The 17,284-nt window shown below is 44.5% G+C and overlaps 1 protein-coding gene and 1 long non-coding RNA gene across 2 annotated transcripts in view; one reads left to right on the forward strand and one right to left on the reverse strand.

The window, feature by feature from the left end:
* Positions 1–9,590, reverse strand: part of LOC131809726 (uncharacterized) — a 46,646-nt gene extending 37,056 nt beyond the window's left edge. The window contains exons 1-2 of the long non-coding RNA XR_009345271.1: positions 9,376–9,590; positions 9,112–9,276 (exon numbers count right to left, since the gene is read on the reverse strand). This is a non-coding gene — a long non-coding RNA (uncharacterized LOC131809726). The remainder of the gene's footprint in view (positions 1–9,111; positions 9,277–9,375) is intronic.
* Positions 9,591–9,714: 124 nt separating this feature from the next.
* PITHD1 (PITH domain containing 1) lies at positions 9,715–16,515 on the forward strand. The gene is made up of 6 exons (XM_059137048.1): positions 9,715–9,972; positions 10,669–10,712; positions 11,072–11,149; positions 14,117–14,221; positions 14,919–15,027; positions 15,582–16,515. Exons 1-6 carry the CDS (start codon positions 9,775–9,777, stop codon positions 15,681–15,683), a joined length of 636 nt encoding a protein of 211 aa, XP_058993031.1. The 5' UTR covers positions 9,715–9,774; the 3' UTR covers positions 15,684–16,515.
* Positions 16,516–17,284: the final 769 nt, after the last annotated feature.

Consider the following 17,284-nt stretch of genomic DNA (forward strand, 5'->3'; position numbering starts at 1 on the left):
CCTTACTGTGTCTGCGAATAGCAGTTGGTCACCAAGAGTCGGGTTCCTGAGTTGTGTGGCAGAGAGCTTAATCCCTGGACGGGGCTATGTAAAGGATGTTGGATTTCTGTAGCGAAGTGGGACTGGGGATGGGAGTTCTGGAGTCGGGGAGGAGAACCCTTGAGCAAAGGGAGGAACCTCAGATGACAAGTACCTCCTGAGACTGAGACATTAACCCTGTATTACAAGCAGAAGCTGGGGCTTGGGGGAGATCATGCAGCCCACCTGCAGCAAAGGAAAAGGCGAGAAACCCAGGTTTCTGGCTGCAGAGTGGGTACCACTCCACCTGTCAGTGCCCCAGGCATGTGAAGGACCCAGGGGAGTCTCCTCTGTCTTCAGGGACTTCCCAATGAGAGCATAATGACAACCGATGCAGAAAGGTCACGTCAGCAAGAACTTCAGGCCCTGCCCATTGGCCCTGGCTAGCAGGACCCTCAGCCTCTGGCTAGTGGAGCCCAGGGCTTGGTGCAGCCTCTGCATACATTGCATCGTATCTTTTTTTCTTTTAAGAGTGAGATCACTAGCCTGGGAGGGGTGGTAGGCGAGAGGGAGGATCTTAAGCAGACTCCATGCTGAGCAGGGAGCCCAACATGGGGCACCATCTCACCACCTTGGGATCAGGATTTGAGCCATAACCAAGAGTAGACGCTCAACTGGCGCCCCTGTGTTGGATTGGATCTTCCATCAAACCGACATCATCTCCCAGAAGCACATTTTTATTATCCTTCTCTCCTCAAGAGGGCATTCTTGGTGTATGGCCTTAACTTTCCCCAACCTTTGCTGGATCGATTGCTCACTGTAAGAAGTTACCATGCATTTGAAGTAAATTACGGAATGTGGTATCTGATGGATGATTTTCCCGGAGTTTGTAAGTTAGCACCTTGTTCTTTACTCATTAATTCAACATTTGCTGAGCCAGAACCTGGATGAGACTTGGAGATACAGAGAAGCACACCTGTCCAGCAGGCAGTTAGGTAAGAGTAACCACCCAACACGTCGAAGATACCCTCAAACTCCCCTACATTGTCTCAGTGATCATAGTGATCTTTCCAGGTAGGTGGTCAGGGCCCCATTTTTAAAACAAAAAAACAAGAGGGCGCCTGGATGGCTCAGTGGGTTAAGCTGCTGCCTTCCGCTCAGGTCACGATCTCAGGGTCCTGGGATCAAGTCCCGCATCAGGCTCTCTGCTCAGTATGGAGCCTGCTTCCCTCTCTCTCTCTCTCTGCCTGCCTCTCTGTCTACTTATGATCTCTGTCTGTCAAATAAATAAATAAAATCTTTAAAAAAAAAAAAAAAAAGAACGCATGCAAGCTCACAGTCGGTGAGCAAGGTGCTGTGTACTGGCCGGACTCCCAAGCACAGGTGGTCAGTCACATTTAACCATCTATACAATCACACACACCCACGTTAGGCCAAACCCCAATGCCAAAAAACACCCTAATTGTTGCAAACAGTGATTTCTTCTCTCTGCTGCACGTAACTAATGCCAAGAACAACCCTCTGGCTGGCACATCACCTTGACAGATGCCCCCTTCATAGACACTCTCCCCTCGGGTTCCACATCCACTCAGGTCTCTTGATTCTTTGCTCAAATGGTGAAACGGGCAGTCTGTCTTCACACGCCCCCAGACTTCTCTTTCTGTGATGCCTACTGTCTCAACCCCTTTCAGAATCCTCTGTGGAAAGGGCAAGCCACTGAAAATTTTATATAGCTACACCCGTGTTTCTCAAGTATAGAATTTCTGGAGTTGGGGCCCTAACGTGCACACTGAAAAAGATGAAAAATTTAAAAAACCCAAGCAATTCTTAAAATGTACATTAAAAAGTTGGAGAACTGCTCTGGCTCGTTGGCTGCAGATAGTTTATAAGCTCTTTCCAGCTGACCCATGGGTCAGAGCTGGGAAGTTTGCACATTCCATGACACAGCCCACACTTTGCCCCCGTCCTGTGTCACTGAATCAGACAGACAGGGTCCCTGCATTCCTGGAGCTTCCATCTAGCAGAGGAGACAGTAATCAGATTACTGCACCAATCATTGTTTAAGATACAGATTTCTTTTGGGCCCCACCGCAGAAATCTGTTCACATAGATCAGAGGTTGGATCTGGAAGTAAGTACTTTTCAAGTACTTCCCCAGTGATGAACAGCCTGGTTTGGAAATGTCTAGCATAGTGGAAAAACTATGCATCAGCTTTGAAGAGAGGTCCAGGTTCGAATCCCAACTCCGCCATCCTTTAGCTTTGTGACACCTCTTGGACTTTGTTTCCTTGCCTGTAAAATGGGCATAATGACACCTCACGGGAATTCATGTAAGGATTCAATGAGAGAAAGGGAACTCAATATTATTTTTTTAATTATTATTATTTTTTAATAAGAACTGGTTTTTTTGTTTGTTTGTTTTTGAAGATTTTGTTTATTTATTTGACAGAGACACAGTGAGAGAGGGAACACAAGCAGTGGGAGTGGGAGAGGGAGAAGCAGGCTTCCTGCCAAGCAGGGAGCCCAATGTGGGGCTTGATCCCAGGACCCTGGGATCACAACCCTAGCTGAAGGAGGCTGCTTAATGACTGAGCAACCCAGGTGCCCCTCAATATTATTTTTAAATGTTCTTCCTTCATTCTCTAGAAACGCGGAATGAAAGGAAAAGCTTTATTTCCTATTGATAGAAATTGAAGCTTTAGGGTCACAAGCTGAGCACTAACTTTGAGGTCAGCAAGTCCTTCCTGATAACTGAAACCCTAGTCTGTGCTGCCCCAGAGAGGGTTATTCGACTTTTCTATTTTTGGATTTCTATCTGTTCTTTCAGATCCCTTAAACTATAGCCCCGAACAACCACAGGAACAGCAGAGACTCTTCCTAATTCCTTCTTATCTCAGGAATCACAAACTCATATGCCAGGAGTTTGGTATAAGATAATAGTGGGGGTGGACAGAAACAGGAAGTGAAAGCTATTTACCTAGATCCCCCATTGTCTCAAAGTAGAAGGAAGGCAGGGCCCAGTGCTGTCACATCTTTAGAATTTTTTTTAAAAAGACAGAAATAGGGCGCCTGGGTGGCTCAGTGGGTTAAGCCGCTGCCTTCGGCTCGGGTCATGATCTCAGGGTCCTGGGATCGAGTCCCGCGTTGGGCTCTCTGCTCGGCAGGGAGCCTGCTTCCTCCCCTCTCTCTCTCTGCCTGCCTCTCTGCCTACTTGTGATCGCTCTCTGTAAAATAAATAAATAAAAATCTTTAAAAAAAAAAAAGACAGAAATATAGAATTCTTTTTTTTTTTTTTTTAAGATTTTATTTATTGGGGCGCCTGTGTGGCTCAGTCATTAAGTGTCTGCCTTCTGAGGTCATGATGCCAGTTTCCTGGGATCAAGCCATATCAGGCTCCCTGCTTGGTGGGAAGCCTGGTTCTCCCTCTCCCACTCCCTCTGCTTGTGTTCCCTTCTCACTCACTCTCCCTCTCTATCAAATAAAAACAATTAAAATTTTAAAAATAATAAAGATTTTATTTACTTGTATGAGACAGAGTGTTTAAGCAGGGGGAGGGGCAGAGGAAGAAGCAGGCTCCCCACTGAGCAGAGAGCCCAACTAGGGGCTCTATCCCAGGACCCTGGGCTGGTGACCTAAGCCGAAGGCAGATTCTAAAGAGACTGGGCCACCCAAGTGCCCCCGGAAATCTAGACTTCTTTGTAAAATTTCCCAGTTCTTAAAGTCCTGGGCCACAAATATATGAAACAGATCAGGAAACCTATATGAAGTGGATAATTCTCTGGGTGTGTGTGTGTGTAAACTTGCCAAAATTGGCTCCTAATGAGATGTCAAGTCGAAACAGAGCCATTACAGAAGAAACAGGGAAAGTAATTGTAGAGCCTCCCAGGTGGATGGTTTCATAGAGAAATTCTTCCCACCTTAAAGTCAGATAATACCAAGGCCACTTAAACTATTCCAAGCCAAACCAAAGGAAGGAAAATGCTATTGAAGTTAGTATAACACCAACATGGAAACTGGATGAAAACTGAACAACAAAAAAATTACAGACCAATCTTATTTAGGAATATTGATGTGACTATCCTAAGTATTAGTAGAATCTAACAGCATATTAAAATAAATAGGGGCCCCTGGGTGGTTCATTCAGTTAAGCGTCTAACTCTTAGCTTCAGCACAGGTCGTGATCGCATGGATCTAGCCCATGTCGGGCTCTGCACTCAGCGTGGACTCTGCTTTGGATTCTCCCTTTCCCTCATGCTCATTCTCTCTCTCTCAAATAAATAAATAAAAACTTCAAAATAAATAAACAAATAAAAGAAAGAAATCATGCCGAAATGGGGTCTGCTTCAGACTGGCAGGATACTCAGACTGTTAGGCAAGGCTGGAGGTCATTCCCAACTTTTGCCCCTAATAAGACACTTGGCAAAAAAACGTTAAATATCCCACAGCACCAGGACAGCCTCCCAAAGCAAAATGTTATCAGCCCCCAAATGTCCATAGTACTGAGGATGGGGAACCCTGGACTTGGTCATGTTGTAGTAACAACTCCCAAATTTCGGTGGCTCCAAATGACAGGGTCTATTTCTCACATTAGGTGTCCTTTGTGGGTCTGATGGGGCTCTGCTTTATCCTTTCTCAGGGACCCAGGCAAAGGAGGGCACTACCTGTGCTGCTACGTTTTTCAGGACACGTGAAGAATATTGCACAGGCCGCTAAGCTACGTCCAGAAGTGACAGCCATCATTTCCACCATGTTTCACTGACTGTGCCGAAATTCAAGGAGATAAGGAAGTACAACCCCTCCATGTGCCTGGACACAGAGAACTGGAAATATTCGCTAGCAGCATCAAAGACTCCCAAAGCAATTACAACAGCCCTGGACCCCCAGGTAATCTACAAAGCCACCCAGCTTCAAATCCCACACTTCCTAGCTGTGTGTCCTCAAGCAAGTCCCTTGACCTCTCTGTGTCTCTGTATCTTCCTCCAAAAATGAGGAAAATACATCAGCCCTGCAGAACTATTATACAACGATGTAATGAGTTAAAACATATAAAGTGCCAAAGACAGTGCCTGGCACATAGAAAGCGCTCAGGACATGTTAGCCAGCATGTTGATGATGAATAAGGTGATGTACCCCACACGGAATGGGCATCTAGTAAAGGACTGTTGTTATGACTGAAGCTTTGAGGGAAATGAATGTCCAAAGTAACCCCAATGGTTAAGTACAGCCTGGTGATTAAAAGCCTGAGCTCTGGGGTCTCACCTTGGCACTCAGAAATACTCAGTAATGGTAATTACTATTTGGAGAAGGTTCAGTGTGGTTAAGAGTACAGACAGCCTGAGTTTAAGTCCTGGTTCCAATATTCATCAGCTGTGTGACCTTGGGCAAGTCGCTAAGCCTCTCTGAGCTCCAGTTTTATCATCTATAAAATGAGGATCATAATAGGACACCTGCAATTATGAAGTTTAAAACACAATATAAGTAAAGCCCTAGGGACCTTGCGGCCAAGTGTTTGGCATATTATCAGTGCCATGTGGTTATTAGAGATTATTTTACCACATTCTCAGATTGCCACACAGAGGCAACCAAAAGAAAGACGGTTCTCTCCTTCCAGCCTAATTAAGATGGGTGAGAAGGTACAAATTTAGCAGTCCTTGAACCACAGAAATATTCCCAATGAACCAGAGAATGAGAGAAAGAAAAAAATTGGAAACTTTTCCTACCTACGCCACAGAGTCCTAGAAGTTAGTGAGAATTTCCATCTGTTCTCAGTCACTCCTGCAGCACAGGAATTCAAGAGAAGGGACAGGTAGAGTAAGCCCAGTAAGCAGAGGCAAAAGGGCGTTATTCCCAAATCAGAGCTAAATTACTCTGCAACTGCTGGTTTCCGCCCAAAGCCAGCCCTTTGAAGCAATTGCAGTTTTCCCACTCAACCAGACGGAGGCGCTAAGCCAAAGTCTTGTTCATAGCAACTGTGAGTTACTTTTTAACTTTTTTCCTACTGAGTTCCATTTTCCAAGCATGATCTCACATTACCCTGATAGTAAAACCCTACAGAATTTATTATTATTATTTATTATTATTATTGCCATTTTAGGTATGACAAATCTGAGGAGAGTAACTAAGCAACTTGCCCAGTAGGCCATACCTAATATTTGCAGGACTGGGGTAAAAGTACACACCTTGGAGGCATACTTAAAAAGCTATAAATGGGGGCATCTGGGTGGCTCAGTGGGTTAAGCCTCTGCCTTCGACTCAGGTCATGATCTCAGGGTCCTGGGATGGAGCCCCGCATTGGGCTCTCTGCTCAGCAGGGAGCCTGCTTCCCCCTCTCTCCCTGCCTGCCTCTCAGCCTACTTGTGATCTCTCTCTCCATCTCTCTCTCTCTCTGTCAAATTAAAAAAAAAAAAATCTTAAAAAAAGTTATAAATGAGGGGCGCCTGGGTGGCTCAGTCAATTAAGCGTCTGCCTTCAGCTCAGGTCATGATCCCAGGGCGCTCCCTCCTCAGTAAGGAGTCTGCTTCTCCCTCTCCTTCTACCCCTTCCCCTACTGGTGTTCTCAGTCTCTCTCTCAAATAAATAAAATCTTTTTAAAAAGTTACAAATGGATTTCATGAGCTGTTAAATGAAATACAGTCTATTGGGCTACCTTGAAAAATAAACCTTCACAATGACCTGGAAGGCCACATTCAAATTTCTTGGCTTCTCAGAGCTCTGCTCTAGAGGGTGGTGGAAGGAAGAAAAGCAGGACGATAGCCCCATGCCCCCTTTTCTCCATGCCCCTAACTGCATTCCTCTGCAAGGGGCCTTGTGCACAAGTGTGCGGATGTCCTAACCTGTATGCTCACTTTCTGTTCTAAGATTCTAAAACTGAAAGGGTCCATCGGGTCTCCAGCACAGTGACTCACAGAAGAGCCACAACAAAGCACAACATCATCACATTTCAGAGGACCAGGGACCAAGAGAAAAGCTTAAAAGCTTCCAGAAAGGGAGCAGGGGGGACACCCATGCAAAGAATCAGGAATCAGAATGGCAGTGTACTTCTCAAAGCTAGAAGAAAACAGCAATATCTTCAAATTTCGAGATGAATTTTATCTTCACTTAAATTACGAATTAAGTATAAGAGAAAACGAAAGACATTGTCAATGGTCACTTAGCATGGATGGTAGTGTCGTGGCCAGCCTTTAATGAGTTCTATCTCCTGCTATTTGTACTCTGACACAGGTTCTTCACACTTTGAATATGGCTGACCTGTGGAACCATGTGATATCTGGGAATTGACAATACGTGATTTCTAAGCTAGCACATAAAACACGTGGTTTCTTCCTTTCTCTCTCTGCTTTGGTGAACGCCAGCTATTATGTCCTAAGGACACTCAAGCAGTCCTAGGGAGAGGTGTGTATGACAAACAAAGTGAAGCCTCCAGTCAACAGCCTGAACCAACTTGCCAGCCATGTGAGTGTGCCATCTTGGAAGTGGATCCTCCAGCCCCAGTTAAGCCTTGAAAGACTGTAGGCTTGTGAGAGAACTGGGCCAGAACCACCCACCTAAACCATTCCCAAATTCCTGGCTCAGAGAGACTGAGATAAATACTAACTTGTTTTGCTGTTATGTGTTGGAGTAATGGGTTACATAACAGAAGATAATTAATACAGACATATTGGGGAGGAGGGGAAAGGAGCCACAGGATTTTGTAGTTCTCTCAGTCAAAAGGTGTAGTCAATACCTCCACCCTTAAGTTTGGATTGGGCCATGAAACTTGTTTCGGCTGATGGCACATTAGCAAAAATTACAGGAGAAGAGGGTTAAAAAGTGCACATGCAATTGGGTCTTCCATCTCTCGTTGCTAGAACTCTGTAACTGCCACCACGTGACTAAGCTCAGGTGGCCTGCTAGAGGCGTATAGCCCCGCTGCCTCAGTGGACAGCCGACATCAACCAGACAGGTGAGTAGGGCCTTTCCAAATTACCCAGTCCAAGCCAAACTTCCCCAGAAAAAAACTGCCCAGGTAATCTACAGAATCATGAGTATAATGCCTGGAACCTGGTACTCAACAAATCAGTAAAGGATGAGAGTGATGAAAATGACAGGAAAGAAGCCAAAAGTGAGTAGTTGTTTTGGGTAAGGCCTGTGTTAGTCCTGCAGTGGGGCATGGTCTTTCCAACGAAAGGCTTCTGTCATCCAATTAAACAAATATTTGCCAAGTGTTTACTATGTGCCAGACTCCTAGCCTGAAACTGCGATTGCAAAGTAGAAATAATCTGTGACATTGTACTGTTCTGAACCAGAACCAAGCTTGCCTATTTCACAAAGAATTGAACTAGGACATCAAAATATTTTAAGTAGGCTCCACGCCTAGTGTGGAGCTGGAACTCAGAATTCTGAGATTAAGAATCGCATGTTCTACTGATTGAGCCAGCCAGGCACTGCAGACATCAAAATATTTTTTAGTAGAACTTAACCAGATGGATATCTTTTTGTTGTATTTTGCCAGCCCCCAGTCTTGTCTGGGCACTCCAGACAAGAGCCAGGCATGAAAGGCAACGGGGTATCCAGAGTATCCCATAACTCTCTCTACATCCTGTGTCTTTCCCCCTCCCCACCAGCAGTAAGAACACAGTCTGCTGTGAATCCAAAATCATTTCAATTCTAAACACTGGCTTCCAATTCTTTTGACTTCAACCCACAACATGAAAAACACTTTACATTGCACCTGAGTACACAAATCCCAAACTGGAACCAAAATTCTATAAATTGTGTGATATATTCTGAATTTTTAAGTTATACACTATTTTATTTTTTTAAATGTTAGTCACAGCAGTCTAAATGGGTTTTAAGACCCATTAATGGGTCACAGTTTTTGAAAAAACTGCTCTGATATGTCACATGGCAAGGGGATTTAAAGGTCATCTAGCCCGATCTTTGCACTTTACAGTGGTAAACTGAGACTCAGAGAGGTTGAGTCACTTGCCAAAGTCCACATGGCTAGGAAGTCCGCGGTTCTTAGATTTGAACCAAGATCTGACTCAGCCATTGAAATTTTACCATGTGTCAGCCACTGTGAAGAGTTAAATTCATGATCTCATGTAATACTCACTGTGATCCTATAACATGTTATCATTCCCACTTTACAGACGAGGAAACGAAGTCTCGGGATGGGGAAAATGACTTATTGAGAGCGTCACAGTGTTAGTAGCAGACCCAGGACTTGTCTCCAGATCCGGTCGTCGTCCGTGAAGCCTGCTCTCGACCGCTTAGCCCACTATGAAGAGAGTGGTTATGAGAGTGAGTCTGTGAGCTTTACAAGCCTGCTGGTGCACATGTGAAGCGGCGATAACGTTTTGCTCCCAACCCTCCGAACCTTATCACTGCTCACGCTTTCCTCGACCAACTCCCAACTTTGGTGGCAAAAGAGCACAGACTTTAGCCTAATGAGGAGGAGGAACCGAATCCCAACCCCGTCATTTACTCGGAACGGGAGCCTAATCTCTCTGAGCTGCAGTTTCCACACCTGAGTAGCGGGGAGAGCCATACCATCCCCCTCCAGGTCTGACGCTCTGGCACCTGCAAGCGCTTGTCAAGCGTCAAACCTTCTCCGAGTCCCGCCCCCTTTCTCTCCGGGCGCATGCGCCGCACAGGGGCGCCTTTTACGACGCGGCGGCCGCGGCGCGCTTGGCGGCCGGAGCGGAGTGGGGTGAGCGCTGTGCGGGAGGCGGTGGCGGCGGCGGGGCAGAGGGGACGCGCGGGCGGCGGCGTCGCCATGTCGCACGGCCACAGCCACGGCGGGGGCGGCTGTCGCTGCGCCGCCGAGCGGGAGGAGCCGCCCGAACAGCGCGGCCTGGCCTACGGCCTCTACCTGCGCATCGACCTGGAGCGGCTGCAGTGCCTCAACGAGAGTCGGGAGGGCAGCGGCCGCGGTGTCTTCAAGCCGTGGGAGGAGCGGACCGACCGCTCCAAGGTGGGCCTTCCGGGGCCTGGGGCGGGCGGGCTGGCGAGGCGGGGACCCGCGCGGGGCCTCCCGTCTTCTCTGTCGGCCTCCGTGCTGCTGTTAAAAATAACGACAACCCGCTTGCCAAGCGCTTTCCCGTGCCCGTCACCTGCCCTGCCCCTGGGAAGAAAACAGGGTCGAGTCTCCCCATTTTGCAGATAGAGGAACTGAGGCCCAGAGAGGGGAAGGGGCGCTTTGGCTTTACACAGTCAGTATTCTCTTCCAGAGCTTCAGGAGGTGGCGGAGGATGGCCGTGAGGGCGTTTTCCCTACTGTTTGACTGCTAGTCCCAGTGACTGCCTAATCATATCACCTGATGCAGACCAAAGACAGGCTAGGCGGAAGAAGCGTGCTACCCGTTCTAGAGTATTTACCACTGTGGGGTCACAGAGCCGTTTGAACGCTCTGGCATGGATTTTTACACACGATTTCAGAAGGCTAGTTGGGTCTGGAAGTTCATTCAGGGGCTCCCTATTGAAGAACCCTCCCAGAGGATGGTCTATAGACTATTAACTTACTAGCATCAAGTTAATAAGTGCCGGAACACCCAGGGAGGTTGACTATTGGCCTTGAACTCCAGTCATAGAACAGGGTGGAAGACGCCTGAAATTGTAGGCTCTCAGCAAATATTTGTTGCTTTCTCTTCCCCACTCCCCGTCCCCTCCAGTTTGTTGAAAGTGATGCAGATGAAGAGCTTCTGTTTAATATTCCGTAAGTATCTCCTTGGTGTTTGCCTCAGGCTAGATAGGCTATACCCAGTTGTCTTCTCAGGATTCATTCATTGGTTGTGTCAACGGCACACATCTGTTTCTAGAAATGGGAGAAATTACAGTGTGGTGGGTTTGAGGAGGAAAGCATAAAGATATATCTGTTGAAAGATAACTGAGGAGTCAAGGTAAATATCTTAGAACTGCAGAATGCCAGAGGCAGACAGGATCTTAGAAATGTTCTGGTACAAGTCTGACACATGAGTTAAACTGAAGCCCAGAAAGGGGAAGGGTCTTGTCCAGGGTCACATAGCTTCACAAAAGTTCATACCCAGGTTGACAACTTCTTTTGCATTCTGGCAGATTTACAGGCAATGTCAAGCTCAAAGGCATCATCATAATGGGAGAGGACGATGACTCACACCCCTCTGAGATGAGACTGTAAGTGGTGAGGGCTCAGGCCCTCAGGAAGCTCCTAGTTCTCTTTTTTCTCTGGTAGCACTTTATTCCAGAATGACACACTTTTTTTCTTTTTACTGGGTTAAATATCCCCCTCCCCCCAAATCTTGGTCTTGTTCTGTATCAGAATACACTTACCTCTTCCTGATTTAACGACTTTTTTAGATTAACCATCTTTAGGGCCAGTAGCTTGTGTACTTGCTGTGACACCATTCATCGAGAGAGCATCCATTAAAGGCCAACTGTTGATGACTTTGCTGTTTTCTTAGTAACCCAGCTGCAGATCTCCATGATCTTTGTGGTTTCTACGCTTGGGCTTAGTTTCCAAATTTACTCGTGTTATTTCACACGGTTAAAATCTTAGCGTGTGTTTTCGTTGACACGGAATTACTTCTCCATCTGCATGTGCATGTCCTGTAGTTAGCAAAGTTCTGTAAACCTCTTGTAACACTGGATCTGCTGCTACCAGGGTTAGTACTCCATTTTTGACAGCTTGCCTTAGTCCGGCATAGCCTTCCTAAAAGTAAGGGGAAACATTTTTGACTGGTAGAGAAAGAAATACCAGAAGAACTTTATACATAAAAATTTTTTTTTCCTGAAAAATTGGTCAATTTAAGTGAGAAATTTAAGAAATTGATACTGTTTTTGAAAGTTAGAAACATGAATTTGAAACCAAACCCACATATTTAATCATTTTAAGGAAACAGTACGTTTGAGTTGATGGTTTTGGAGACTTGTTTACTGGGGAGATGGATAGACTTGAGAAAACTAGAAGTCTGTGTTGCGTTGTGGTGAAGAGTGGGCTCTGGAATAAACTGCTTGGGTTCAAATTCTGGCTGTACCACTGGTGAGCTGCATGACTTTGGGGCATTCCTTCTCTTTATCTCAGTGCTCTCATATGTAAAATGACAGTAGTAATAGTGTGAACCTCTTAAGACTGTGGAGATGATTGATACATAACATGTAAAGAGCTTATATAGTAAGTCCAGAACATAATAAATGTCCAGTTATGGTAGGGCAGGTACAAATACTTAAATAGTCCTTGGTTCTGAGCACTTTACATATATTATACTTTACCAGATCTAAGGTGTCATTCATTGTAATTCTCTTACATGCCATTAATTTTTAAAAATTTGCTTATTCAACAGTGACATGCCACTGACACATCTAGAAAGGTTAAGTTGGTATTTAATGAAATTTAAACACAGACGAGGTGTTAGAGGATTTTAAGGAATTATTGTCAATTGTTAATTTTTGTAAAATGGTATCATTTTAAGAGTGGTATTTTAAGAAGTTCTTACTTTTTGGAAATAAATACTAAAGGGACGCCTGGGTGGCTCAGTCATTGAGCGTCTGCCTTTGGCTTGGGTCGTGGTCCCAGGGTCCTGGGATCGAGCCCCACCTTGGCTCCCTGCTCAGCGGGAAGCCTGCTTCTCCCTCTCCCACTCCCCCTGCTTGTGTTCCCTCTCTTGCTGTGTGTTCTCTCTCTCTCTCTCTCTCTCTTTTTTTAAAGATTTTATTTATTTATTTGACAGAACTCACAAGTAGGCAGAGCAGCAGGCAGAGAGAAGGGGGGAAGCAGATTCCCTGCTAAGCAAAGCACCCAACATGGGGCTCAGTCCCAGGACCCTGAGATCATGATCTGAGCCAAAGGCAGAGGCTCAACCCATTGAGCCACCTAGGCGCCCCAGCTGTGTTTCTCTCTGTCAAATAAATAATAAATAAAATCTTTTAAGAAAAAAAAAAAAGAAATACATGAGTGAAATGTTTGGGATTGCTTTAAATTATCAAGCACAAATAAAATGAGGGTGATAGGAAATAGAGATAATGTTGATTATTGAAGCTGATAAATAAATGGATATTTATTGTATTTTTCTCTCTGCTTCTGTATATATTTGAAATTTTCCATTGTCAAATTTTAAAGTGTACATATCTTAGAATTGATTTAATCTCATCATTGTATGCAATATGTACTATCACTATTCCCACTTTCTAAGTGAGGAAACAGATACAGAGAGGTTAAATCACTTCCCCAAAATTACACAGCTGGTAAGTGACAGAGCCACGCTTTAAACCTAGAAGTCTGGCTCCAGAGACACTGCTTTTAACTACAGTGCTACACTGCCTGTCATAATGCTACTCATAAATGTTCACTGTTATTATTCTGTGCATCATTCTTAGAAACACTTTGAAGCAAACATTTGGTTTCTGAAATTACATGTGTTTTGCTGCCCCTAATGTCTAGGCCCCTCCTGTGTGGGTGTGTTAATAAAACACTGTAGAGATGGTGGGGGTGTGGCTTAAGTCTTTAGAATCTGTGAGTTATGGAGGAGACAGCTCTTTCTTAGATATTTCTTTGAAAAACTTTTTTCTTCACTAGCAGTTTTACTTGACTTTCCAAAGCTCGTTGTGAGTTGGCAGACTTTTGTGCTCTTTCCAAAATGGAAACCCCCAAATTTTATTTTTCTTAAAGAACTGTAAGAGGACTCAATATATAGGGTAATTTTGAACACAAAAATTGCTCGAGGGTTAAGTTACCTGCTCTTATCTCTTAACTTTGTTTAATAGGTTTCTGCCAAAAGTATTTTTTCTCCCATGAGTAAGCTGTTTTATTTAACCTCCTCAGCTTGGTCTGAATATGCTGAGTTGCTGATTCTCTCCATGCATTTGCTGCACGTGACCTGGTTTGAGCCTCCTCTTTGTGTGTTGCTTCTCATGTGATCTTAACCCACTCAAAGATGCCACTGGCTTATGTTGCAGTTCTCAGCTCTTTTCTTGTTGGTTTAAAGATATTTGTGTATAAATGCCAGTAAAATGCCATTCCTAAAATTTGATCTCCTTTTGATAAAACTGAAGGCAGTTGAGTCAATAGGAGTTTTTGAAAAACTGAAAAATATGCACAGTATGATAAGGCACGTTTCTTGATTTTTCTTCCCTTTTCTTTCTCAGGTACAAAAACATTCCACAGATGTCCTTTGATGATACAGACAGGGAGCCAGATCAGACCTTTAGTCTGAATCGGGATCTTACGGGAGAATTAGAGTATGCTACAAAGTAAGCACTTGGCCTGGCTCTACTCTCTGGCGTCTCCTGAGGAACAGCAGGTGTTCATTTGCAGTGAACATATATGCATTAGCACTTACTGAGCTTACAGTTTAATTTTGGCCTATTTCCTGCTTTCTTAGCATGAGAAATGAGTTCAAACAGTGGAGGAAACTTGATCCTTAGCTTGGTTAATTTTTGGCAGAGATAGAGTGCTATCCATAGACTTGTTAAACTTGTAAGCTGACAGATCTGAGTGATCTCCTCGGGCGGTCTTGGGAAAGATGGTTTCAGAATTCTTCTTTGCATAGTGGGTTTACAGTAGGCCACGTTACCCAAGACCACCTTACGTCTTCACTGGTTCTTTTTCCTAATGGGAAGTTTGGTGAGATCAACACCGAACTTGGGTTAGAAGCCTTGCCTGGTCAGATAGCATTTCTCATTCCTGCTCCTTGAGGGCAGGGCAGTGTTGACTCATTTTTCTATTCCTATTGCTTGGAGCAGGACTGGTTAAGATGCTCAGGCAGTTTCCACTGAATCAATTCTTGTCCAGAAGAGAAGAATGATACATAAGAGTCCAAATGTTCTCCAACATTTACCTGGGTTTTAACCACAAATTGGAGCTGAAATTGTTGTTTTTTTCCCTGGTGGTGAGATAGTCATTGAATTTTAACCTGTGTCTTCTCTATCCATTCCTTTCATACTCTAGAATTTCTCGTTTTTCAAACGTCTATCATCTCTCAATTCATATTTCAAAAAACTTTGGAGCTGATACCACAAAGGTCTTCTATATTGGTCTGAGAGGAGAATGGACTGAGGTAAGAAGGGGCGGGAAGCATACCTAACCTCCCCCCCGCCAACCTACACATATGTACATACATTTGATTACATCTGTTTGCTGTGATATGGACACTCTAAGGAAAGGAAAAAAGAGCAAGTGAGATACCACTTGCTCTCAATCTGTGTATAATTTTTCTTGGTTTCGTTTCTGTAAACAGTCCATCTCTTTTGACAGGCCATAGGTATTTTTAAGGGAATTGAATTAATAAAGTTGATATCAATTCATTTTTTTCACTTTGAGATTCTTTTCTTCATTGACATTTTTGATAACTTTTCTTGTTTCAGGTACCCAGAGATAAGATAATAAACAAGATAGATAAGGTCCTCTTCTCTCATGATGGCACTGTAATAGTGGGGGAATAAATCTTTTGAGTTATGGGGTGAATTATTGATAGTGATCTTTGCAGTCTCCCTAGGATAAAAGTTTCAGAAGGGGGAAGAGATGACTTCCAGAAATGAACCTGAATAAGGACTACTCCAGTGTGTGGTCTGGGAAATGACCCGCTGACCCAGACTCTCCCTTTTCTTGCAGCTTCGCCGACATGAGGTGACCATCTGCAATTACGAAGCATCAGCCAACCCAGCAGACCACAGGGTCCATCAGGTTACCCCACAGACACACTTCATTTCCTAAGACTGGCCAGGGCTCCCACAGAGGCGCTGTGTCGGTGAAGATGTACAGCATCCTGTTGGGGAGGACAGAGAGAGAAGGTTCCAGAGAGAGTTGGTGCCACAGCCTCTGCCAAGCTTTGTCTTTGGGGCTTGCTGCAGAAACCTGGCTGATGGAAGAAGCCCACGCCACCGGAGAGGGTAGTGTGGGTGCTGAGGACAATCGTGGTTCTCTAGGGCCTAGAAATTGAGTCATGGGCTGATCGGCATCTGGCAGTCTTTGGGTAATGTCTGCCTTTCCAGTCAGTGTGGCCACGGGATCCCAAGTGTCTTGTTGCTTTGTGGCAGGATTTTGTGTGACTTGTTTTTTTAAAAAATGGAAACTATTTCCTGGGCTCCAGTAAACTTTCTGAAGCCCTCAGCATTGTGTTTCTGTTAGCCATCAGGAGGGTCTCCAGCTAGAAATCCTTGTCCCTGCTTGCTCGTTCTTCCTGTCAGCGTTCAGCATTCTTGTCAAGTTGCCCAGCTTGGAGTTGTCTGTCATGTACTAGTGTCCCATGGTTAGAGCTAGAAGAGCAGGAATCGCCTGATGATGCTTAATAGCTTGAGGAGGTCTTTTTTCTTACTGCCTAGGTAAGCAGTCTGGGGAGAGCATGGGCATCATTTCTGTGTGAGTTACCCTGGTTGGATAAGATTGGGACTTAGGTAAGATTCCACTTGGGACATCCTTAATGTTTATTAGCTTCTAACTAGTGTCGTAAGCGCAATGCCCGATATTGGAGATCTCAGTTCTTCTGTTCATGGGTTTTTATTCACCGTAACTAATAAGCTTCCTAATAAATCTTTGCCAGACTTAATGTTTGTATATTCTTTTGATTTCTTGGTAGTACTGATGAAACTTTTACTTTACTGGGAACTTTGACATTTTCTGTTGTTGTTTTGTACTAAGTAGGTTTTAGTGCCACAATTTAAGACTAGATCATTTTCTCCAGGAAAGGTACAGTGGACTAAAAACACTCCTACACCCCACCCCCACTCCCCTACACTTTGTAAAGAGGAAGGTGAGGTTACAAACCATGGTCCAGTTCTCATGAGAGGAAGTAACTTGTGGAGTGACATTTACAAAACAAGGGAGAACAGATTCTGGAGCTCACCAGAAGAAATGAGAGCAAGGAAAGTAAGTGAGCAGCGTTTGCGGACCCGACTGGACTTAAATTTTGTAAGTCAAGACAGCAACTGGAGACAGTTTAAGTATCTAAAATGAGGGGATTTGAGATGGTCAGTATTCTCTTCCTTCGCAGAAAAAGAAACAGTGAATAATGGTAATTAGTGTTGAATCTCATCCTCTTGAGAGAATTCCTCTGAAGTGTTGGCCCACACTATTTCTCCAGCCTGTCCAAGGGAAAGCCTGCCACCACCAAGCTTTGTCAAGCCTCAAGATTTCTAAAACGTAACCTGAAATCAACCAGAGTGCAAATACAATTCTTGATGCTCTAAGGGTCCCATTCCTCAGCCACAGCCTCTTTATTTCAGTTGGATCATTTTGGAGATTAAAAAAAAAATAAAGACTATGTTTTAAAATTTGGAGTAGGAGGAACGTCTTAGAGCAGACTATCCCTTCATTAG

The sequence above is a fragment of the Mustela lutreola genome, chromosome 10 (genome assembly GCF_030435805.1).
Source record: "Mustela lutreola isolate mMusLut2 chromosome 10, mMusLut2.pri, whole genome shotgun sequence".
Taxonomy (NCBI): domain Eukaryota; kingdom Metazoa; phylum Chordata; class Mammalia; order Carnivora; family Mustelidae; genus Mustela; species Mustela lutreola.